This window comes from Drosophila gunungcola, unplaced genomic scaffold (assembly GCF_025200985.1).
Source record: "Drosophila gunungcola strain Sukarami unplaced genomic scaffold, Dgunungcola_SK_2 000022F, whole genome shotgun sequence".
Classification (NCBI taxonomy): Eukaryota; Metazoa; Arthropoda; class Insecta; order Diptera; family Drosophilidae; genus Drosophila; species Drosophila gunungcola.
Genome location: NW_026453202.1, coordinates 293,773 through 318,610, shown reverse-complemented (window position 1 = coordinate 318,610; position 24,838 = coordinate 293,773). Strand labels below are relative to the sequence as shown.

Genomic DNA, 24,838 nt, shown 5'->3' with positions numbered 1-24,838 from the left:
ATGCAGGCACCATCCATCCGCAAAACATCGACAAAAGCTGATTTAGCTTAAGTTTTCTCAACCACTGAAGAGCAGAAGGTGTTTCAAGTAACACGACTGCGGTATGCCCTGTTCCCATATCAGTGGACTGATTTATATTAAATATATATACATAAAATACATACATACATACATACATACATACAGGGTTGCCCATATTCGACGGACCCATCTGACGACGCCATAACTTTTGACAGAGATGCCAGATCGCTTAATGACATACCGCGTTTGAAGCGTCAGTCCAAGCAGATTTTTACCATGGAACAATACACGCCACGCGAGCGCTCTGAAATAGAAGAAATTTACATTCAACAGAACAAATCAATTGTAAAAACTCAACGTGCTTTTAAAAAATTAAAAAATGTGAAAAGCGTTTATACGAAAAATTTACGACTGGTGAGGCTCTTTCTAATCCGAAGAGGCCAAATAAAAGTCGACCAAGGCGATCGGACGAGAATATCGCTGCCGTACGAGCAAGTGTTGAGAGGTCCCCAAGAACATCCCAAAAACGCCGTTCTCAGCAGTTGGGCATGGCTCGGTCCACTTTACAACGGATTATTCGCGTTGATTTGCATTTGTTCCCGTACAAAATTCAATTGACGCAAAGATTGTTGCTTACGGACAAGCCTCGTCGATTGGAATGGGCCCAAAGAGTCATCGAAATGGCCGAAGATGACGATCAATTTTGGAACAAAATTATCATGTCCGATGAAGCCCATTTCACATTGAATGGGACCGTAAATAAGCAAAATTGCCGTATTTGCGACACTGAAAATCCTGGGAAGATTCAAGAAGTGCCTCTTCACGACGAAAAAGTCACAGTTTGGTGCGGCGTTAGTTCGAAAACGGTCATTGGGCCGTTTTTCTTCCAAAATGAAAATGGCCATGCTATTACCATCAACCAGGAGCGTTATCGCGACATGATGACCAATTTTGTGATGCCAATTATTCGTCGAAAGCGTATGAGGAAGTTCTGGTTTCAACAAGACGGCGCTCCACCGCACACAAGTCGCATAACAATCGATTTTCTGAAGAAATTGTTTCCGGGCCGTTTGATGTCGAAAAGTGGTGATTTGGACTGGCCACCGCGTTCGCCCGATTTGACGCCGCCTGACTTCTTCTTGTGGGGATATTTGAAGTCAAAGGTTTACGTTAACAAGCCAAGGACCCTAGAAGAGCTCAAGGACAACATTCGTGAAGAAATAGCCGCTATTCCGGCCGAAATGTTGGCGAAAACTATGGAAAATGCTGCAAAAAGGGCATAATACGCCATCAACGCCAGAGGCGGCCATTTGAAAGATATCATATTCAAAAATTGATGTAAACAAATCTACTTGGAACAAATTAAATGATTAAGATTGCCAACCGCCAAATTTTTATTTTTTTCTTTGATTTTTTAAAAAAAAACATGGGTCCGTCGAATATGGGCAACCCTGTACATACATACATACATACATACATATATGTAAAACATTTTACTTCTACCAATTATTGTAATTTGAAAAAAAAAACGAAATGTATGCAGAAATATAAAAAAATGTATTATTACATATAATATTCACATTTTTATCATAACCCAATAGTAAAAAACGCCTATATTCTTAATGTACCAAGTTTGAAAAGTAGCAAAAGACAAAATATTCTTGATGCGTCGGAATGAAATAAACGCACAAATGCACCCGTGTAAGAGAATGCATGATCACGCATACATACAAAGACCAATTCAAGCACAAGGAAACCTTCTTCAAAATGCGCCTCTTTGCGGCTGAACGGCTGAACTCGTGCAATGAGTGCGCGAGCATAAAAATGAGAATAAGAACGAGAGCAAAAAACCTGAGAGCCCGGGGGGTCTCCCGCTTTAAAATTTTTGTGTCCAAATTCGTTGTATGAAATTACCAGTCTATATGTTGTATGGTTAGTGGCTAAAGGTAGTGAGATATTAGTTATTAGTGGACCAAGTCGCATTCGGTGTATTTAAATCACCTGAAACTATTTACTGATCTCTCTGTCAGTTCTTAAAAAATGGAAAGGTGCTTCGCGTAAGTGTGAAACTCAGAATGTATGAACAAGTAAGACTGTTGTATTTTGATGGGAAAGAAGGTAACGGGATGTTATGTTATGTTGAAGAGGGAGCATAAAGGGAGCTGAAGAAAAAGATGGCACACTAGTCGGGCCTCGACTGGGAAGACTGAGTCTCTTATTTTCGAACACTTTTACCCCCATATGTTGCGGAAAAAAGTCGACACAGCAAACGGCTTCAAAATGGTCGTTTGGGACTGTGATCTTAAAAGATGAAATGTCCCTAGCGTAAGAGAAGTTTAATTTTTCACTTTTGCATTAACATGATCGGCTTTAGTTTTGTCTTGTAGTAAATAAGTCAGCGCATCAGAAGATGGGTAAGCCGGGGAAAGGCGAGAAAAAAATATTTGTTTCTTGGGTGAAACCACTAAAGGGTTTTCAAAACTGAAGACTGAGTTTGTGCAGAACCAACTTCAGCCGGTATTCCCGACACAATATATCGTTGTGGCGGTGAAGTTAAGCTACTTGGGTTTTCTGGGTTCACTGATTGTGAAGCCACAGCAGACAAATCAGAAATCTGAGAAGAGTCTGGCTGCACACCCTCCGCTACGGATTGTTTGGGTTCCGTCTATTTTGGCCGGCTGCTGATCCGTGAAAGCGTTCTGCTGCTCGCCTGCTGATGGCTGCGCGGTGTTCTCCTTAGGCGGCCTACCACCAGCGGCCTTCGGCTCATCTTTAGCCTCACCAAAACAGCTGATAACTTATAAAAGGCCGCCTTTAGTATGGCGCATGAACGATTTCATTTCGTTCGCAGCCCCGACACAATCGTTCGCAACAGAATCGCAGATTGGGCCCTTCGATTTAAGAGGTTATATTGACACCATCCATGAAAACAATCAATAACAGACTGTAAGCCGAAACCCGATTGCAAATTATTATACGACAACTTGAAATCCAAGTTTATCAATTATTCGAAAACGAGATGGTCTTATTTAAATAAAACAGAATAACAGAATCAAAAGCCTTACTAAAATCTGTATATACAGGGTGGCCCACGTTTTAAAATCTCTATAAAAAACAACGAGTATACATTTCCATTTACCATTCGGTCGACCCAATTTTTAAACACATTTTCAATGGTATGGCCTTCTATGGCCCTGATGGCGGCTTAAATTTCGTGCTATAGGTCGTCAATCGTCTCTGGGTGGTTGGCGTAACACTTATCCTTGACGGCACCCCATAAAAAAGAGTCCAACGGGGTTAAATCGCAGCTGCATGGCGGCCAGTTGACATCGCCCTTTCGGCTGATTATGCGATTTTCGAACGTACCGCGCAAAAGTTCGATTGTGACGTTGGCTGTGTGGCACGTAGCGCCGTCTATGTCTTCCTCTACCATCCGGGGAAAGAAAAAGTCTTCCAACATGCCGCAATAGCGGACACCATTAACGGTTATAGCGGCTCCTTCCTCGTTTTCAAAGAAAAACGGCCCAATGATGCCACCCGACCACATACCGCTCCAAACAGTCACTCGTTCTGGGTGCATTGGCTTCTCTAAGACGACATGTGGATTTTCTGAACCACAAATCCTACAGTTTGGCTTATTAACATAACCACCGAGGTGGAAATGGGCCTCATCAGAAAACACGATTTTTCGGTAAAAATGGGCCCATTCCGCGAACCGGAAACGCATTGGATGGTCATGCGGCTTAAACAAACTGAATATTATATGGCCTTTGGTTAAAATTCGTTGCAGGGAATTGCGCGAAATGTCGAACTCTTGAGTACGGTTCCGAGTTGACGTCGACGGATTGTCATTGACACTTTCGGCCACCGCAGCAATATTTTCGACCGACCAGTTCGGTCAGTTTGGACGAGCACGTTAACGTGTTGTTTTATCCATCAACGATCCAGTCTCACGCACACGCTTCACAAAACTACCCACAAACTGCATGGGAAGGCGTTTTTTTTTCCGAATTTTAACCGCAATTTTCTTGTATTTTTTCAATAGTTCCCAATTTTCTTCGAGCGTAAACCATTTCGTAAACCGCAAACCTTCTACTAAATATCTGACACATTGACAATGACATTCGAAATGACAAAATCAAAATTATCGATAGTTCAAAAAGCAAGCGTTAGATGGGCCATCATGTATAACCTCAGTCTGATTTTATAATAAAATTAATATAAAGTTAAAAAATAAAATTAAGGCACAAAACTGAAGCACACACCCAGGAAGCCCATCCGGCGCTGGAGAGTATGTTGATGTTGTGGTCTCCAAATGCCTTAAAAGAGAACTTTCTGTTATTACGTGGCAAAAAATAAAATTTTCCTGTTTTAAATTGTAAGGGTAAACTGAATTTAGACAAGAATCCGCACTATAGGTAGTTTGGAAGATCTTGGCAAATAAAACAGCAATTTCAGAATCATACTGATTAAGGCCAGGCGAACTTTTTTCGCTTTAAATTTACAAAGTTATAAAATTGCTAAGGATTATTTGAAAATTCGGCTTTACGCCAGTTCAAATACATGGAATAGCATTGACTGTTAAGAACATTAAAATCCGTCCTTTTGTACTTTTCGTTTGTTTTTAGGTTTTTAAGGCTTTGAAGCTCTGGTGTAATTTACGGAGGTCTCTTATGTCTTGGAGGAAGACAGTCAGGAACGCTTTCATTAAAATACGTGTTTAAAACGCTTTATATTAATTCAGTGTCTCTTTCCATATCCATGCAATTGTATAAGTTTGTCCAGTTGTATTCGGAAATCAAGTAGTTGAGCTTATTAATAGCCTAGAAGTACTCACGCAGGTCTTCTATCGATATCGGAATAGACGCAATGTAGCTGAATAGGCTGTTACATTTCTTTTTTTTTTTTTTATGTTTACATATGCGTTTTATTTATTGAATTTTCTCTACATTGAGACTAATAATAAGTATATAAAATCTTAAATTAAAAACTATATCTGACAGTCAAGATGACTGACGCGAGATGTAAGGACTCTAATAACTATTACTGAGCTGGAAGGTCATTTCGTTGTAAACGGGTCCGGTTGGAAACCCTGGCTAGGCCCCTGGCGAGCTGGTTTGGATGAGAAGTTAGTTTGGTGTGGTAGGACGCTCTTTGTTTTGATATTTCATCTTTTACGGGTAGAATGCCAAGATCACTGTGGATGTTGTCGTTCCGAACATACCAATGTGCCCCAGTGATACTTCTCAGGATTTTTGATTGTGCTTGCTGGATAATGTCGATGTTACTGCTGCTCGCGTTTGCCCACAATTGGGAGCCGTAAGTCCAGACTGGCTTAAGCGTTGAATTGTAGAGCAGGACCCTGAAGTCCAGGCAGAGGGGGGAGCGAGCGTTTATGAGCCAATGGAGGCTATTGGCTATTTAGTTTTAGATGAATTTTCTTAGCTTCGATATGTCTCCGCCATGTAAGTCTCCTGTCTAGGTGGACGCCAAGGTACGTTACATCGTCAGCTTGTGGAAGTGGCGTGTTATTCAGAGTCTGGGGCCCACTCTCTAGGGAATATCAAAAGTTGTGTTATAAAGATTTATAACCAACTATGACCTCGAGTTTTTAACTTCGATTTATGTATACAAATTTTAAGTATATTTAAAAACTTTGTAGCTATGATGATGTTCAGCTGAATAAATCAATTATTTTTTTCCGATTTGAATAAATTTGAAAGCGTAATTCTGAATTCTTAAACCATTACTATATCCAAAAGAAATAAACAAAAGAGTGAAATATACGTCGAATTCTCGGAAACTATAAAAACTAGAGATTTGGGACTTGGCTTGCAGATTCTAGTAGTTCCTAAGCAGCGCAAAATTATTTACAAACTGAGCCACTAAGCACTTCTGTCACGTTACTCTGAGACATTTTATACCTTTGCTGTTATACTCTGTGTGTGTGTTTCGGTCATATCTATCAGTAGATACAAATAAAATCGAGCTATTATTTTAGAAGTTATAGGGTTATGAAGTTCGCTGCCGCCCTTCTTCCGCTGCTCTGCCGGTAATCGCTGCAGTAGGGATACAGAAGAAAGAACTGTTAGCGGGGGTAGGTGTGCTGCACGCTCTTAGCTTCTAGTGTTGTTTTCAATTGTTTTGTAGGAGGAATATTTAGTTTAACTTGGTTGGCGTATTAATGGGAATCTAATAGTCGGCAAGCTTACTACAGCGTTCTCTCTTGTTCAATATTTCAATTGTTCTAATGGGAGCTATATGATATAGTAGTCATTGCAAAAAAAAATTAACTTCTTCGCGCCAAATGACCAAAAAAAAATTTTTTTTTAACTTTGTCAGCTGTTAGATTGTGTTGTCCAATGTGTTCTAAAAGTGTAATTCTATGTTATTCTAACAAAAGTACTCGTGTTCTGTTAAACTTTACTTTTAATAGTCTCAAAACGCCTTAAAGGTACAAATGTTTTCAACAAATTACTAAAGACTCAATTTCTATTAATTTTTGCCCCTTTTCGAAAAAAAAAAACATATTTGTTTTGTTGCAGGTGTTTATGAGTTTACTCATGCATCGCATCTAGAAGTTTGCAGCTCTCTAATCCATAAAAAGCTTTTTAATAAAAACGATAGAAAAAAGCTGATTAACCGAAGACAGAACAGTTAAAATAACAAAAAAAGTTAAATATTTTATTAATTATGTTAACAGATAGAGAGGTTTAAAACAGGTGACTGACGGTGGATTGCCTCTAAAATGGTTGTTTCTATTGGCAAGCTACCAATCATTTCGAAAACTGGAAGAAATAAGTCCCACTAAGACTTTAGAACTTTACCATTTTTTTAAATATTGTCGAACCCTTGCAAACATAGTCCTCATTTTATTAAATGAAAAGTTAAAGAAGTTTAAAAATGAAAAGTTAAAAGCCTAAGCAGAACCTGTGTAAAAATATTAATAGTCATAAGAAAAGAAAAATTACACTTTTTTTTTGATAAGTGGGTTGTATGGGGGTTGGGGGAAAGCGTGGTCAAATTGACAATACAATTTTTCGAAATTCTACTTTACTCTTAAAACAATTGTGCAAATTTTCATCATTTTTGGTTTATTTTTAGAGTTTATGCCAAAAATCTGGACTTTGAGCCATGGTGCGTTGTGTCAACCAAAATATTAAAATAAAGTTATTTAGTTTGGAAATGATCACTGAACTGAAGGTCTGAATTTAGTTAAACTCAACTTGAACTTGTTTCGGAGCAATACCAAACCGTATGTACGATGATCACCGCACAAAAATTGGTCCAGAAGTACACTAAAAACCGTATAAGTTGGTGAATGATACATAGTTTGGGGATGTTTCACTTCTTCTGGAGTAGTTAATAAACACTAGTGCAGTTTTCTTTTTCTTGGCTCATACCGTATTTTATTTATGGAATCTTTTCTCTTAGAGACTGACGACAACTAGGCAAATATTAATCTAGTATATTTATTTAAATAATTACAATTAATTTTATTTTAAAAGCGGCTTACTATTATTGGTGGGTGGGGAAGTTTCTTCGGAGGAGTCGTGTATGGCTAGACTTCCAGATTAAAGACCGCGCAAGTCTATTAGGACGGGCCAGAAGCTTGACCGTGTACTTGTCTTTAACCATCTCGATTGCGTCTTTTACAGACAAACAGCTGAGAAACACTCTCGGCCTTCAAATGCAATTCTTATCTCAGATGTTATCCAGTTTACTGGTTCAATGGTTCCGAGTTTTTTTGCGGAAGCCAAATTGGTGCATAAGGATGACATTATGGGCCATTACGGTGCAGAAGCAGCTTTTTAAATATCATTGATATACACGGCAGAAGGCTGATTGACCTATATGAAGGTGGCTGGGTCTTGTCCTTTCCGGATTTGTGGATCATTGTGATGACAGACTTCTTCCATTGTGTGCTATCACTAACCATACAACATATAGACTGGTCATTTCATACAACGCATTTGGACACAAAAAAACGGACCGCGGAAGGTCCACCGTGCTCACAGCAGCAGGTCCATGCACTTCGTGTGCGTTCGGGTTTTTTGCTCTCTCATTCTTATTCTCATTTTTAGTTAGTGGTTAGTGGTGCTATTAATTGTTACGGTGAGAAAATATATTGCACAGCTCTGCAATTTAATAATTATTTTAGGGTTAGGGGAGATTAAATCGTGGCCCGGCGCTTGTTCAATCTTGACATTTTATGACTGTATCTTCTTCTGATTGGAATATGATAGGCAGGATCGCTTTATGATTGTCGATTATTAGGAACACAAAGCTTTTTGTTGCTAAAAGTGGTTTAAGGACGTTTTCTAGGTAAACGGCAAATATATTTTCCCTCTCTACGTTGCTGCGAGCCCAATCTCCTGTTTGTGTTTCAAAACGTGATTCACGCTCCATTGGTGGGCATATGCCTGATTTAGCTTTTCACAGTGGATATCGTTTACGGTTTGGAGAGAGTCGCTCCATAAAGGATACTTTAGCTTGATTTCTCTTATCTTCTAAAGCTTTACGTAGTAGGTTCTTGGCTAGTTTTAACCGCTCCTGCTGTTCGTTTATGCTTCCAATGAGCTGTTGATGTCTTCTTCACCAGAAATGATTAGACAGTCACCAATGTGGGTAGTTATGTACTTTCTGTATTTCAGCCAAACTCATTTACTAGAAGATTAAAATTGTGGGCTTTGGATGGTCAGAGAGGTGAAGTTAGATTGGAGAGTGATCCGATGATAGATCTGATAAGTGCTCTACGCGCGTATAAGACTGATGCACTATTCTGGTAACAGCAAAATCAATCAAATCAGGTTTCTTTTTAGGATCTGTATGTAGGCTTGCCCAAAGGGATAAAGTCAAGATTGTTTTGTGGTGTTAATCAAGCGTTGTACAATTGTCTTCATTTGAAGCTGGTGAGTCGTGATCCCCAGTAGCTGTGTTTTGCGTAAAATTCGCCAGCAGCTATAAAGCTAAAATCTAGTCGATTAAATTTTGCAAATTCTTCTTCGGAAATGGAAAAGCGTGGTGGACAGTATACGGCAACTATGTTTATGTAGCCGCTTTGATTGTCTATGTGTATTTATATTGCTGTATATAAGTGGTTGCAAATGACGGTAATTGGTAATGCCTAATGCGATTATTAATAAGAATACCAGCACTTCCATGACCTTTACCATCGGGATGATTTGTCGCATAAAATGTAAAGCCATTAAGATGAATGTAATTTTTGTTAGTTAAGTGAGTCTCTGATATAAGCATGACGACAATGCCATATTGGTTTAAGAATCTCTTTTTTGTGCTGCAAAATGCCATTTGCATTCAAGAAAGATAATATTAGTAAAACCATCTAAACTGATTTTTGTTTAATTAAGAGCTCCAAAAGGAGATTTTCCGTACGCACAAGCTCCTGTGCAGTTTGCTGCATTACTACCTTTGTGTTTATTATAGTTACCAACATTGATTCTTACCCACTAGGCAATTGGGCGCTAATTTATTGTGCAGTTAAAACGAAAAAAATTTGACTGGCCTGGATTTTTCGGTACGATAACGATCCAAAACATAGTTCTTAGCCATGACTAGTTGATCAATCTATCAAGCTTCTTAAACGGCCGCACGTAAGCCAGTCAAAAGGAGGGAATAATAACAAGTAATCTAAGAGAAATAAAAAAAATAACTGTACCTCAAAGTGCTCATCTTGTAGCTTGTATGTCAAAGCACGTTTTCCACAGTTGTGAACAGAGCTCGCAAATAACCGTTAACCGATTTTGCCAATCCAGTCTGCAAATTGACAAAAAAGAAGAAAGAAGTTACGCAAACGATCTCTCCCTGAGTGTTGGACTCAACAGAACAAACAAATCGGTCTCTTAATACCAACTTTTTTTATTTTCGTATTATTAAGAATTCAGTTAAACAATTACCAATTATTGAGAGCTGTGCTTCTCATTTTAAATAAGTGCATATGAAGCGGAACTGAACATACATAAAAACACTCTCTGACTGATCAAAATAGTACCTGAAAGAAGTTATGTTAGATAAAAAGTGTTTTGTGGAAATTCTGAAGAAAGAAAAACTCCTCAGCGTAGGCTACCACTTGTTATAATAATTAAAACGCAGTAGCTGCTTGCTAACGCCACCTCTACACTCTGCGTGTAAGCATTAGGTGTATAAGTATCACTATGGGAGGTTCAATACGTAAGTTGGTTGGTTTAGTTTTTTAAGTTAGAAATTGCAAGCAGAGAATGTTAGTTTCTATTGCAGGTAGTGCAGAGTTTCATCCAGATAACTTTTAAACTAAGAGACTAGTTTGGGTGGAAACGGACAGACGGTCATGGCCAAATCGACTCTCCTTGTGATGCTGATCAACTATATTTTTATTGGGTCGAAAAATTACCTCTATTGCGTTGCTAACTTTTCACTGAAATTATAATAGTATAACAATGATGCTGAGACCGGTCCATTAACGGTCAACCGGAAACTGACAGAGGCTGATTTGTTAAAGGGGTTCGTTGGCAGAGAATAGAAGTGCATCCTCCTGAGAGCCTTTGTGATGCACGTTGACACCCTTTTTAGTAAAGAGTCCCAGGAAGTGTCCCATCAAGTAATTCCCCGGCTTGACGTTGGAAGGAGTATGGCCTTAAATAGCCGTACCTTTGCCTGAAGCATACCCCACCATTCTTTCATGTTTCCTCATTAATCAGACTTAATCCATTTGTCTCTTACAAAAAGGGCGATGCATTGTGTTCATTTTTTGCAGAAAAATTGATTAGTGAGTGCAAGAGTTGAAAAAATGTGATTTGAATGTACGGTGGAGTCAGATCGAAATCGTTTATTTGTTAAATAAGATTACCATTCGGGACTGGGATTCAAAATATCATCTGCTGAGGTGTGATGTGAACTGATACCCATATAGTTGTCAGCAATGAATGACGCCAACAATGTAGTGTCATAACCCCATGAGCAAGTCTTAAAGCGTTGATTATAAACCAGATATTATTATTATTATTATTAGTATCGGGGTGTTTAGTGTACCGCGACCTGTAAGATCTATTGTACTTCCATTCGGAGCCTACAGCTCAGATATCAACCCACTTCCTCGAATAAAGTCGAGGAGTTTTAGTGGTTTGTTTTTTCCTAGGAGCTCAGGTGTAAGAGTTCCTAAGATTTTACATCTTATACTTGCTAATGTTGGACAGTCTGCGATGATGTGTTTAGAGGTTTCGTCCTCTATGTCGCAGAATCTGCAAGTTCTACTGCTGGTTATTCCCATCTTACCTAGGTGACTTTTCAGTCTACAGTGCCCGGTTAGTAATCCGGTAACGATCCTTAGTGAATTTTTCCCTAGTTGAATAAGTTCCTTGAACCTCTTCTTGTTGTAGTTATTTATTTGAGTTTTGGCTTGCCTTAGGCCTGGGGTATTCCTCCAGTGTTCTTGCCTCATGGCGCCTTCCTCTTTCCTAAAGTATTCCTTTATAGTTTGCCTCCTATGCCACAGTAGGACTCTGGTCCTATCAGGGGCTGTTCGGCTCCTAGTTTAGCCATTTTATCGGCAATTTCATTTTCTGATATATCCCTATGTCCCGGAATCCATCTGAGGGCCAGCCTGTTTCGGCTGCCCAATATATTTAGCTTTCTCTTCACCTCTAGGACTAGTTTCGAGGTGATTTTGTTACAATGTAAAGCAGTATTTGCTGCTCGTCTGTCCGAAAGGATTGATATGTCCTTTTCCTTGTATCCACGCTGTATGTTGAGCTCTGCACAACGTCGAATGGCACATACCTCAGCCTGGAATATGCTGGTATATTGGCCAAGGGATTCGTGGTATTTTATGCGAGGCCCTACCACTCCAAGGCCCGTGCCTTGTTGTGTCAGGGATCCATCTGTGTACCATGCTATGGTGTGTTTAGCCATAGGGTGCACTTCAGACAATGTGGTCCAATCTTTCTTATTGCCTAGGTGTGCTGTGAAGCTCTGCTCGAAGATTAATTCGGCTGTCATTTCATCCCTAGGGTGGAGTATAAGGGGCACCTCACCTAACAGATTAGTCGCATCCCTGTTATTTAGAATGCAACCACTACCTGTGCCCTCAGTGCATATTCTCAGGAGTGTAGCTTTGCGTTGAATTTCAATTACACAGTTGAGTGGTGTTAGCTCCATCAAAATTTCTATGGCAGTTGTAGGACATGTCCTTATTGCCCCTGTCATGCATACGCAGGCAAGTCTTTGCAATTTTCCTAACTGGTTTTGCATGCTGGTGAGCTTAGCTCGTTTGCCCCATGCAAGTGCTCCGTAAGTGAGGATTGGTCTCACGATCATTAAGTATAGCCATCGTATTATCTGAGGCCTGGTTCCCCAGGATTTCCCAGCAATTTTCCGACAGGTATAGAGTGCTCTGTAACACTTTTCCAATGTTTTTTGGACATGGGAAGCGAAGTTCAGCTTACTATCCAAGGTGATTCACAGAAATTTAACCTCTCGGCTAATTTCTATAGGTGTTCCTAGCAGTGAGATTTGTCTCATTTTATGTAGTTTGTACTTCCTTGTGAAGGGAACGATAACTGTCTTAGCAGGATTTAAGTTGAGTCCAACCTCCCTGCACCAGTCTAGCGTTGTCTTTAGTCCGAGTTGGACGATGCCGCAGAGTGTCGCTTCAAATTTGCCCCCGGCGATTATCACGATGTCATCGGCGTATCCCTGACATTGGATTCCCTTTCCAGCAAGTTTGCTGAGAAGCTCATCTACTAGCAGACTCCATAGCAAAGGGGAGAGTACTCCTCCTTGCGGGCAGCCTCTGCTGGTTGCAATTGTCACGCTATCCGAACCCAGTGTACATGTTGCTTGCCTGGATTCAAGTAGGTTGCCAATCCAGTTGCTCGTAGTAACAACTATGTTCCTTCTGGGCAGGGCAGCTCGAACCGCATCATGTGATGTGTTGTCGAAGGCTCCCTCTATGTCTAGAAAGGCTCAGATAGCTATTTCTTTGCTGTCCATTGCCCCTTTTAGGGTGCGACATAGTTGATAAATTGCAGTGTCTGTTGAACGGCCTGCTCTGTATGCATGCTGTGTGTTTTGCAGCGGACAGTCTCTGAGAGCTGTTCTTCTGATATTGTAGTCTACCAGTTTTTCCAACGTTTTAAGACAAAACGAAGTTAAGCTGATAGGTCTGAATGACTTTGGGCTGCTGATATCTTTCTTCCCGATCTTGGGGATGAAGACCACCCTAGCGCTGCACCATGCACTTGGGATGTATCCAAGGGCTAGGCTGCTCACCATTAGTCTTCATAGGCGGATTAGGAGTAGTTCCTGCCCCTGCTGTAAGAAAGCTGGAGAGATCATGTCTAATCCCGGTGATTTAAATGTTGGAAGGTTCCAATAGCCCATTTGAGTTTCTCGTGCGTAACTATAGACTTGGCTGCTGCCCAGTCACTAGCTACTGTCCTAGGGGTTCTATGTTGATCACGCATTATGTTTCCCGTAGTGGGAGTATTTCCCGGGAAATGCGTGTCAAATAGCAATTCTAATTTCTCCCGATCCGTGGAGGTGAAGGTGTTATTCCCTTTCCTCAGGGCTAAATTACTATCCGTTGCACTTTTAGCCATTGCTTTATGCAGTCTCGCGCCCTCGTTGACGTTATTTATTGCCTCACAGAAGTTCCTATATTTTTCCGTTTGGCTTTCCTGATCTCTTTGTTGTAGAGCGTCAGGCTTTGCCTGTATAGTAACCAGATATTAAAAGAAATTACTTTAAGGGCTCCGATCCGTCCCACATGAAGAAAGATTGCAACAAAAAGAACAATAATAATTGCTATCTTTGCGGAAAACCAGGTCATCCAGCTACATATTTAAAGGCTGTCTTAAAGGTTGTTTAAGGAAACTGCCTATGAATCCATTGGACAGCAATGTACATCATTCATAGTAAAGTTATCACTATGCTGTTGTAACGACCTATTTGCTTATTCGCCTCGCAAACGTACGTCTAGCTTACAGAAGACGACCATAGCATATAGCTCCCATAGAAACAATCGGAAAAATAATTTACAAAAATTATAACTTTGCTGTTTTTAAATTTGTTACATTTTTCTTCGACATACATAATGGTTTAATATTTCAGAATAACGGTTTAAATTTCATCAAAATCGGACGACTTATTTGACAGTTCAGAATTACGCTTTTAATTTTATTAAAATCGGAAAACGATATCATATAGGAACTCAAATAGTTGAGCTGTAAATCATCATAGCTTCAATGCTTTTAAACATACACGCAAGTAAATCTTAATTTTAATGTCTTCAAGAATATTTAATTTTTGCAATAGCTGCAAGGGTATGTGAACTTCAGCTTGCCGAAGTTTGTTTCCTTTCTTGTTTTCAAATCAAACTAGTTACTTAGTCCTCTGCCGCCGCTGTTCTGCCGGCCAAAACCTATCTAACGCTTGTTAGAAAGGGTCGTGAAGATCGCTTATGTAAAGAGACAGAGCGAAAGAACTGTTAGCGGGGGTGGGGGTGCTGCACGCTCCTAGCTTCAAGATGGCGCCACCCAAGCCCCGATTGTTTTGTGGGGGAATAGTTAGTTTGTTTGCTGAGTAATGAGCATGGCTTGCAAATATGTAGCAGAACAAAACTTTTTGTTGAAAAAAATTCCTGACTGTGAAGGGAAAACGATGTAAAGTTAAGATGTATTCGTTTTAAATGTTTCAGATTTAACCATCCGCAATGTCGGAAATAGTAAACTTGTGTCATAATTATTACAAATAAAGATTACCCTTTTTAAATTAATTTGTTACCTTGCAATATATTGTATTATTACATTTTCGACCATTTAGCGAAAGAGAAGATCGACAAGTAAATGTTATACCTTCGGATTACCAAGCTTACACTTCTCGTTTCTTATTATTTTTTTTTAGAACCAGAACTTTTCGAAGATGACCTTTTCGGTGAACCTTCTCAGCCAGTTGAGCAGATTGCTAAGGAACCTACAGCAATTATAATCGCAGATGATTTTGATGAAGATGAAATTGACAATTGTAATAACGTTCCGTCGCCTGCCACATCTTGCATAAATTCAGTTGTTGATGAGAAAGGTGGTAAGAATTTAATAATCAAATGTGTCAAATAATTGGACGCCCAGAATACAAAATATGACTGCTTGTGTTGTTTTTACTTGTTTTTTTAGTTTCAAGAGATTCTCCAAATTGTTGATACGTTTGAGTTGAATAATTTACAATATTATTTTTTTAGAAACTATTTTGCACGAACATTCCAATGTGGGCGACAATGTGCCCATAAATGAATTAACTCTTGTCCAAAACGAGGATGATGGATTCGCTTTAGCCCCAATTGACGCAACCATTTATAAGGGATTAACAAAAGCCAAACGCAAAAGAAAACTTATTATTGATGAAATAAAAAATATTTCTGGAGAGGAAATGAAAGCACAATTAGCCGATACTTCTGATATATTAACTACTCTCGATCTGGCCCCCCCTACAAAAAGGTATTAAGTTAATATTGCGAAAAACATAGATAGTAAAGATGTCTTTATTTTATTTGTAGACTGATGTATTGGAAAGAAACCGGAGGTGTTGAAAAACTGTTTTCCTTACCATCAAGATCCATACCAGCCACCTCCTTATTTAATAATTATAATAGACAGTTGTTTTCACATTCAACATTCTTTGAGGACTTTTCAAGTGTGGCTCCAATGGAAATTCTTGCATTGGAATTTTATACCCATGAAAACGAGAATTCGTTAATTATTTTTAATAAAAAAGGTCGCAAACGAAAGAATGATCTTGTAACTAATCCCTTTTTGGACCATGTATCAGATTCACTTACTCAAAGCTTAGAGGTCCCTGAAGTTTTAAGAGAAGACCAAAAATCTATAGGGCTATCTGCCGTGTCTTTAAACATTGCAACAAAAGAGCAAGAAAGTATTGGCTGTCAAAATGCATCAACTCTTTTCGATCACATGAGAAGTCCTGATTTATTGTCCTTAAATGATATGGAACATTTTTCACCAATTAATGACCTGCCATTAACACCAAGAAATACGATTAATGACATGGGGGATGATTTTAATCAAGGAGACTCAACGCCGCCTGGATTAGATCACGGTCACACAACTCCGCAGCATACGAATATTAGTGAGATAGACAATATCCCAAATATACCTACAGATCAGATAAGCGCAATATTAAATGAATCTGAGGAACAACCTTTACTTAATGAAAACGGCTTTTCCAAAAGGACAAAAGACTTTTCAAAAGGATGGCACAACTATGAAATTCCAACCTTTGTTGTTCAGGTAAGTTCGTAAGACTAGTTGAAAACAATATTAATTTATTAATTAATTTATTATTTTTTTATCTGAGCAACAACAATTGCATATGAATCAACGTTAGCCACGCTAATCCAAAGGCATTTTATTATTTCATTTAAATTTTTCCCTCATTCTTGCCCAAACTCCGTTTTTATACCCTTGCAGAGGGTATTATAATTTCAGTCAGAAGTTTGCAACAATATTATTGATCAGCATCACTAGGAGAGTCAATCTAGCCATGTCCGTCTGTCCGTCCGTTTCAGCTCCGTTCCTATGGGAGAAAAATAAATAATAAAAAAAAATTATAACTTTGCTGTTTTTTGATTTTTTGTTTAGTTCTTCGACACATAGTAATGGTTAAATATTTCAGAATTACGGTTTAAATTTCATTAAAATCGAACGACTACAGCGTATAGCTCCCATAGGAACAATCGGAAAACTAAATGAAAAAATTATAACTTTGCTGTTTTTTAATTTATTTTTTTAGTTCTTTGACATATAGTAATGGTTTAATATTTCAGAATTAAGGTTTGAATTTCATCAAAATCGGACGACGAAAACATAAAGCTTCCATGGAAACTATAAAAATATTAAAAAAAATTTTTTTTAATTAAACTTTTTTAATTTTTTTAGAATATCTTTTTGATTATATAATTATTTGACAATTCAGAATAACGCTTTTAATTTTATTAAAATCGGAAAACGATATCATACAGCCATAGGAACTCAAATAATTGAGCTGCAGATTATCATGCTTTTAAACATACACGCAAGTAAATCACAATTTTAATGTCTTCAGGAATATTTAATATCTGTAAGGGTATATGAACTTCGGCTTGCCGAAGTCTGCTTCCTTTCTTGTTCAAATATGTAGTGACTATGACGTCAATACATAAATTGCCAATTACTTTCTTAGTTTCTGTCAATACCTTCCAAGTCATTAGATAAGCAAACATACTAATTATTTTTACATAAATATTCGAACGAAATTATTCTGGATAGAAGCACAATTCGCAAACACTAATAGACTGCTGATGCACAAATACAGTAGCGGCCAAAGAAATCCGAAAACATATGCAAGCTTTGAACTGCCGTAAAATATGTGAAAAAGGTTTAATCGGTTTGGATCCTTTTTCGTGTTGTTTAATATGTATTTAGTATTAAAATACCGTCTACTTTGCTAAATCGTATGGTGCCATATTGGCTTTCCCATCTGAAAATATGAGCCTTCGCGAAATTAGCGCTTCAGTTGGGTTTTTTAAATATTTTGAAACTTACTAAAAAAAAAATTAAATTGTTTCCGAGTTCCTAAATTTTTTTAAAAAGTATCAATAATTTTAATTAAAGATTTTTTCTAAAAAAAAAAAATATTGGAATCGAAAAAAGAGTTGATTTGGTTAGCAAATACATTCATTTAATTTATTCTTGCAACAATAAACCCAATTTTAAAAAATGTGTACGAAACGACCCGACAGCGTTCTAAACGCTCTGCATATACGCTGGGCGGCTAGCCTATGAGTGGATTTAAGGCTTCGGCTGTAGCTTGCCTGCTAACCAGCACTGTAGTGACTATGACGTCAATACATAAATTGCCAATTACTTCTTAAAATAATAGCTCGATTTTGAAAATCTCTGTGTCTAGCAATAGATCTGACCGAAACATTTTGGTATGTGTTAACAGATACCGTTAACTACTGTCTAACATGTCTCAGAGTGACAGTACATTCTTTCACTATTTGTGGGCGTAATAGTGGGCATGGCTCCGTTTTGAAATAATGGTTAAATATTTCAGAATTACAGGTTTAATTTTCATTAAAATCGGACGACTATATCATATAGCTGCCATAGGAACAATCGGTAAAATAAATAAAAAAAATTATAACTTTGCTGTTTCTTAATTTGTTTATTAGTTCTTCCAGATATAGTAATGGTTAAATATTTAAGAATTACTTAAAGCTCCCATGGAAACAATAAAAATTCTTTATGATTAATTAATAATTTGACAGTTCAGAATTGCGCTTTTAATTTTATTAAAATCGGAAAACGATATCATATAGCTGCCATAGGAACTTTCAAATAAGCTTTAAATAGCTTCAATGTAAACATACTCGCAAGTCAATCATAATTTTAATGTTTCCAAGAATATTTAAATTTTTGCAATAGCTGCAAGGGTATATGAATTTCGGCTTGCCGAAGTTTGATTCCTTTCTTGTTTTTTAGTTAGTTCGAGAATCACAAATTCCGTTGTTATCCCGTTTTTATGGCTATTTTCTTTTTTATCCCGAGTTTTGGTAAGACTATTTTAGTCATTAAGGAATCATTTTATTAGAATAAAAACGTTTATTTAAAGTTCATTTTAAAAAAGCTGAAAGCTAAGGCTCGATCAAATTTGAAAAAATGTTGACATTTAAAAGCCACCACAATAAGTTGCACAGTACAAACTCGTAAAAAGCGGAAACAATGTTATTAAATAGTTTTTGTATATTAAGAAGTTGGTGGTCTAATTAATTTAAAAAATCAGCGCTTTAGAGATATGATTATTTTGTTTACCAAGTCTCTATAATTGATTGTTTTTTTTTTTTTAATTTAAAGTTTCCAAGGTTTTTTTATTTGCGGCAACATCGAACTTACCCGTGTTTCAGCTAGTTTCACATAATAGTTTACGGTACAATTATGGTAGGGAAAGAGGTATTTCCTCTATCGACCCAATGATGTAGATTGAAAGCTTCAGTACTGCTTTTGGCGACAGCACTGAGAAGGCTCTATTTATAAAAAGCGTTCTTGGAAACAGCTGCTTTAATAAATTCAATTGAATATTTTTTACCTAATAATTATTTCTTAAGATGGATAACTCTCTAAAATCTCAAATAAAAATGCACAAAAGAAATACTGCTTCTGAATACCAAACATCTTGACAGTTGAAACGCCTTTTAAAACTTTCAAAACTTTAAAGTTTCTGTCAATACCTTCCAAGTCATTAGATAAGCAAACATACTAATTATTTTTACATAAATATTCGAACGAAATTATTCTGGATAGAAGCACAATTCGCAAACACTAATAGACTGCTGATGCACAAATACAGTAGCGGCCAAAGAAATCCGAAAACATATGCAAGCTTTGAACTGGCGTAAAATATGTGAAAAAGGTTTAATCGGTTTGGATCCTTTTTCGTGTTGTTTAATATGTATTTAGTATTAAAATACCGTCTACTTTGCTAAATCGTATGGTGCCATATTGGCTTTCCCATCTGAAAATATGAGCCTTCGCGAAATTAGCGCTTCAGTTGGGTTTTTTAAATATTTTGAAACTTACTAAAAAAAAAATTAAATTGTTTTCGAGTTCCTAAATTTTTTTAAAAAGTATCAATAATTTTAATTAAAGATTTTTTCTAAAAAAAAAAAATATTGGAATCGAAAAAAGAGTTGATTTGGTTAGCAAATACATTCATTTAATTTATTCTTGCAACAATAAACCCAATTTTAAAAAATGTGTACGAAACGACCCGACAGCGTTCTAAACGCTCTGCATATACGCTGGGCGGCTAGCCTATGAGTGGATTTAAGGCTTCGGCTGTAGCTTGCCTGCTAACCAGCACTGTAGTGACTATGACGTCAATACATAAATTGCCAATTACTTCTTAAAATAATAGCTCGATTTTGAAAATCTCTGTGTCTAGCAATAGATCTGACCGAAACATTTTGGTATGTGTTAACAGATACCGTTAACTACTGTCTAACATGTCTCAGAGTGACAGTACATTCTTTCACTATTTGTGGGCGTAATAGTGGGCATGGCTCCGTTTTGAAATAATGGTTAAATATTTCAGAATTACGGTTTAATTTTCATTAAAATCGGACGACTATATCATATAGCTGCCATAGGAACAATCGGAAAAATAAATAAAAAAAATTATAACTTTGCTGTTTCTTAATTTGTTTATTAGTTCTTCCAGATATAGTAATGGTTAAATATTTAAGAATTACTTAAAGCTCCCATGGAAACAATAAAAATTCTTTATGATTAATTAATAATTTGACAGTTCAGAATTGCGCTTTTAATTTTATTAAAATCGGAAAACGATATCATATAGCTGCCATAGGAACTTTCAAATAAGCTTTAAATAGCTTCAATGTAAACATACTCGCAAGTCAATCATAATTTTAATGTTTCCAAGAATATTTAAATTTTTGCAATAGCTGCAAGGGTATATGAATTTCGGCTTGCCGAAGTTTGATTCCTTTCTTGTTTTTTAGTTAGTTCGAGAATCACAAATTCCGTTGTTATCCCGTTTTTATGGCTATTTTCTTTTTTATCCCGAGTTTTGGTAAGACTATTTTAGTCATTAAGGAATCATTTTATTAGAATAAAAACGTTTATTTAAAGTTCATTTTAAAAAAGCTGAAAGCTAAGGCTCGATCAAATTTGAAAAAATGTTGACATTTAAAAGCCACCACAATAAGTTGCACAGTACAAACTCGTAAAAAGCGGAAACAATGTTATTAAATAGTTTTTGTATATTAAGAAGTTGGTGGTCTAATTAATTTAAAAAATCAGCGCTTTAGAGATATGATTATTTTGTTTACCAAGTCTCTATAATTGATTGTTTTTTTTTTTTAATTTAAAGTTTCCAAGGTTTTTTTATTTGCGGCAACATCGAACTTACCCGTGTTTCAGCTAGTTTCACATAATAGTTTACGGTACAATTATGGTAGGGAAAGAGGTATTTCCTCTATCGACCCAATGATGTAGATTGAAAGCTTCAGTACTGCTTTTGGCGACAGCACTGAGAAGGCTCTATTTATAAAAAGCGTTCTTGGAAACAGCTGCTTTAATAAATTCAATTGAATATTTTTTACCTAATAATTATTTCTTAAGATGGATAACTCTCTAAAATCTCAAATAAAAATGCACAAAAGAAATACTGCTTCTGAATACCAAACATCTTGACAGTTGAAACGCCTTTTAAAACTTTCAAAACTTTAAAGTTTCTGTCAATACCTTCCAAGTCATTAGATAAGCAAACATACTAATTATTTTTACATAAATATTCGAACGAAATTATTCTGGATAGAAGCACAATTCGCAAACACTAATAGACTGCTGATGCACAAATACAGTAGCGGCCAAAGAAATCCGAAAACATATGCAAGCTTTGAACTGGCGTAAAATATGTGAAAAAGGTTTAATCGGTTTGGATCCTTTTTCGTGTTGTTTAATATGTATTTAGTATTAAAATACCGTCTACTTTGCTAAATCGTATGGTGCCATATTGGCTTTCCCATCTGAAAATATGAGCCTTCGCGAAATTAGCGCTTCAGTTGGGTTTTTTAAATATTTTGAAACTTACTAAAAAAAAAATTAAATTGTTTTCGAGTTCCTAAATTTTTTTAAAAAGTATCAATAATTTTAATTAAAGATTTTTTCTAAAAAAAAAAAAATATTGGAATCGAAAAAAGAGTTGATTTGGTTAGCAAATACATTCATTTAATTTATTCTTGCAACAATAAACCCAATTTTAAAAAATGTGTACGAAACGACCCGACAGCGTTCTAAACGCTCTGCATATACGCTGGGCGGCTAGCCTATGAGTGGATTTAAGGCTTCGGCTGTAGCTTGCCTGCTAACCAGCACTGTAGTGACTATGACGTCAATACATAAATTGCCAATTACTTCTTAAAATAATAGCTCGATTTTGAAAATCTCTGTGTCTAGCAATAGATCTGACCGAAACATTTTGGTATGTGTTAACAGATACCGTTAACTACTGTCTAACATGTCTCAGAGTGACAGTACATTCTTTCACTATTTGTGGGCGTAATAGTGGGCATGGCTCCGTTTTGAAATAATGGTTAAATATTTCAGAATTACGGTTTAATTTTCATTAAAATCGGACGACTATATCATATAGCTGCCATAGGAACAATCGGAAAAATAAATAAAAAAAATTATAACTTTGCTGTTTCTTAATTTGTTTATTAGTTCTTCCAGATATAGTAATGGTTAAATATTTAAGAATTACTTAAAGCTCCCATGGAAACAATAAAAATTCTTTATGATTAATTAATAATTTGACAGTTCAGAATTGCGCTTTTAATTTTATTAAAATCGGAAAACGATATCATATAGCTGCCATAGGAACTTTCAAATAAGCTTTAAATAGCTTCAATGTAAACATACTCGCAAGTCAATCATAATTTTAATGTTTCCAAGAATATTTAAATTTTTGCAATAGCTGCAAGGGTATATGAATTTCGGCTTGCCGAAGTTTGATTCCTTTCTTGTTTTTTAGTTAGTTCGAGAATCACAAATTCCGTTGTTATCCCGTTTTATGGCTATTTTCTTTTTTATCCCGAGTTTTGGTAAGACTATTTTAGTCATTAAGGAATCATTTTATTAGAATAAAAACGTTTATTTAAAGTTCATTTTAAAAAAGCTGAAAGCTAAGGCTCGATCAAATTTGAAAAAATGTTGACATTTAAAAGCCACCACAATAAGTTGCACAGTACAAACTCGTAAAAAGCGGAAACAATGTTATTAAATAGTTTTTGTATATTAAGAAGTTGGTGGTCTAATTAATTTAAAAAATCAGCGCTTTAGAGATATGATTATTTTGTTTACCAAGTCTCTATAATTGATTGTTTTTTTTTTTTTAATTTAAAGTTTCCAAGGTTTTTTTATTTGCGGCAACATCGAACTTACCCGTGTTTCAGCTAGTTTCACATAATAGTTTACGGTACAATTATGGTAGGGAAAGAGGTATTTCCTCTATCGACCCAATGATGTAGATTGAAAGCTTCAGTACTGCTTTTGGCGACAGCACTGAGAAGGCTCTATTTATAAAAAGCGTTCTTGGAAACAGCTGCTTTAATAAATTCAATTGAATATTTTTTACCTAATAATTATTTCTTAAGATGGATAACTCTCTAAAATCTCAAATAAAAATGCACAAAAGAAATACTGCTTCTGAATACCAAACATCTTGACAGTTGAAACGCCTTTTAAAACTTTCAAAACTTTAAAGTTTCTGTCAATACCTTCCAAGTCATTAGATAAGCAAACATACTAATTATTTTTACATAAATATTCGAACGAAATTATTCTGGATAGAAGCACAATTCGCAAACACTAATAGACTGCTGATGCACAAATACAGTAGCGGCCAAAGAAATCCGAAAACATATGCAAGCTTTGAACTGGCGTAAAATATGTGAAAAAGGTTTAATCGGTTTGGATCCTTTTTCGTGTTGTTTAATATGTATTTAGTATTAAAATACCGTCTACTTTGCTAAATCGTATGGTGCCATATTGGCTTTCCCATCTGAAAATATGAGCCTTCGCGAAATTAGCGCTTCAGTTGGGTTTTTTAAATATTTTGAAACTTACTAAAAAAAAAATTAAATTGTTTTCGAGTTCCTAAATTTTTTTAAAAAGTATCAATAATTTTAGTTAAAGATTTTTTCTAAAAAAAAAAAATATTGGAATCGAAAAAAGAGTTGATTTGGTTAGCAAATACATTCATTTAATTTATTCTTGCAACAATAAACCCAATTTTAAAAATGTGTACGAAACGACCCGACAGCGTTCTAAACGCTCTGCATATACGCTGGGCGGCTAGCCTATGAGTGGATTTAAGGCTTCGGCTGTAGCTTGCCTGCTAACCAGCACTGCCTCGAATTTTTGAGGAACAAGGTACAGGCCTGGGATGGCTAAAAATGCGCTGATTAGCTCAAAGCTCCGGTTGAAGCCCACTACCTGGGTCCTCCCTGGCAGAGCGGGGCGAAGAACTCCGTCATCACGGAACCTTGAGGAACTCAACCGGTAATCCTGACGGTCTCCAGTCCCTCTGGGACGTCGAACTGCAGGATGCTGTCGTTTAAATAGCTCCTAATCATCCTCGGCAAGACCTCAAGAGTGCAGCTTCATCTAGCCATCTTGAAGGCGTTCCTGATGTCGAGGGGAGGCAGTACTCTTTTTCTGCACCTTTCCATCTCTAAGCGAGAGCTTATTAGGTGTTTCAGGACCTTACCGACGCCATCTATAAGACAAATTGGCCTTTAGGACGACGGGTCATCAGGCGGCTTCCCAGGTTTAGGAAGGAGTACGAGGCGTTGGGATTTCCATCTCGCCGGGAGGGAGCCTTCCCTTAGACAGCTGCCGTAAGTCCCGGCTAGCTTCTCGGGGCGAAGAGTTAGGACGAGTTTTAACACCCGGTTCGGGACGCCACCAGGTCCGGGGGACATGCTAGGCTTGACCATCATGGCTTCCAACACAATCTCTTCCTGGATGACGTCCTCGAAGCCTACCAGTGCGAGCTGGCTCTCCGCCTGCGTTGGTAGGGGCGCCTTGCCTTCACGCACTCCCTTCTGGCACTCAGCTATTGTAAGTTGCTTTCCTATGTCGACTGTGGTTTCGCCTTCAGGGATACAACTATAGCAAACGGCTTAAATTTGCTCCATAACACGGCTGTACAGCAGGTCTTGCGCTGCCGCGCAGCGATTGAG

The 24,838-nt window shown here is 37.1% G+C and overlaps 1 protein-coding gene across 2 annotated transcripts in view; it reads left to right on the top strand.

Annotated features, from left to right (window-relative positions):
- Nucleotides 1–24,838, top strand: part of LOC128263851 (double-strand-break repair protein rad21-like protein 1) — a 95,395-nt gene that overhangs the window by 17,038 nt on the left and 53,519 nt on the right. Inside the window, exons 4-6 of one of the 2 annotated variants that reach the window (XM_052999126.1) lie at nt 14,920–15,096; nt 15,254–15,509; nt 15,569–16,319. In XM_052999126.1, the coding sequence (XP_052855086.1) occupies nt 14,920–15,096; nt 15,254–15,509; nt 15,569–16,319 (1,184 nt within the window). Of the gene's footprint in view, nt 1–14,919; nt 15,100–15,253; nt 15,510–15,568; nt 16,320–24,838 lie in introns of both variants that reach the window. The other variant, XM_052999125.1, reaches the window with a different exon arrangement.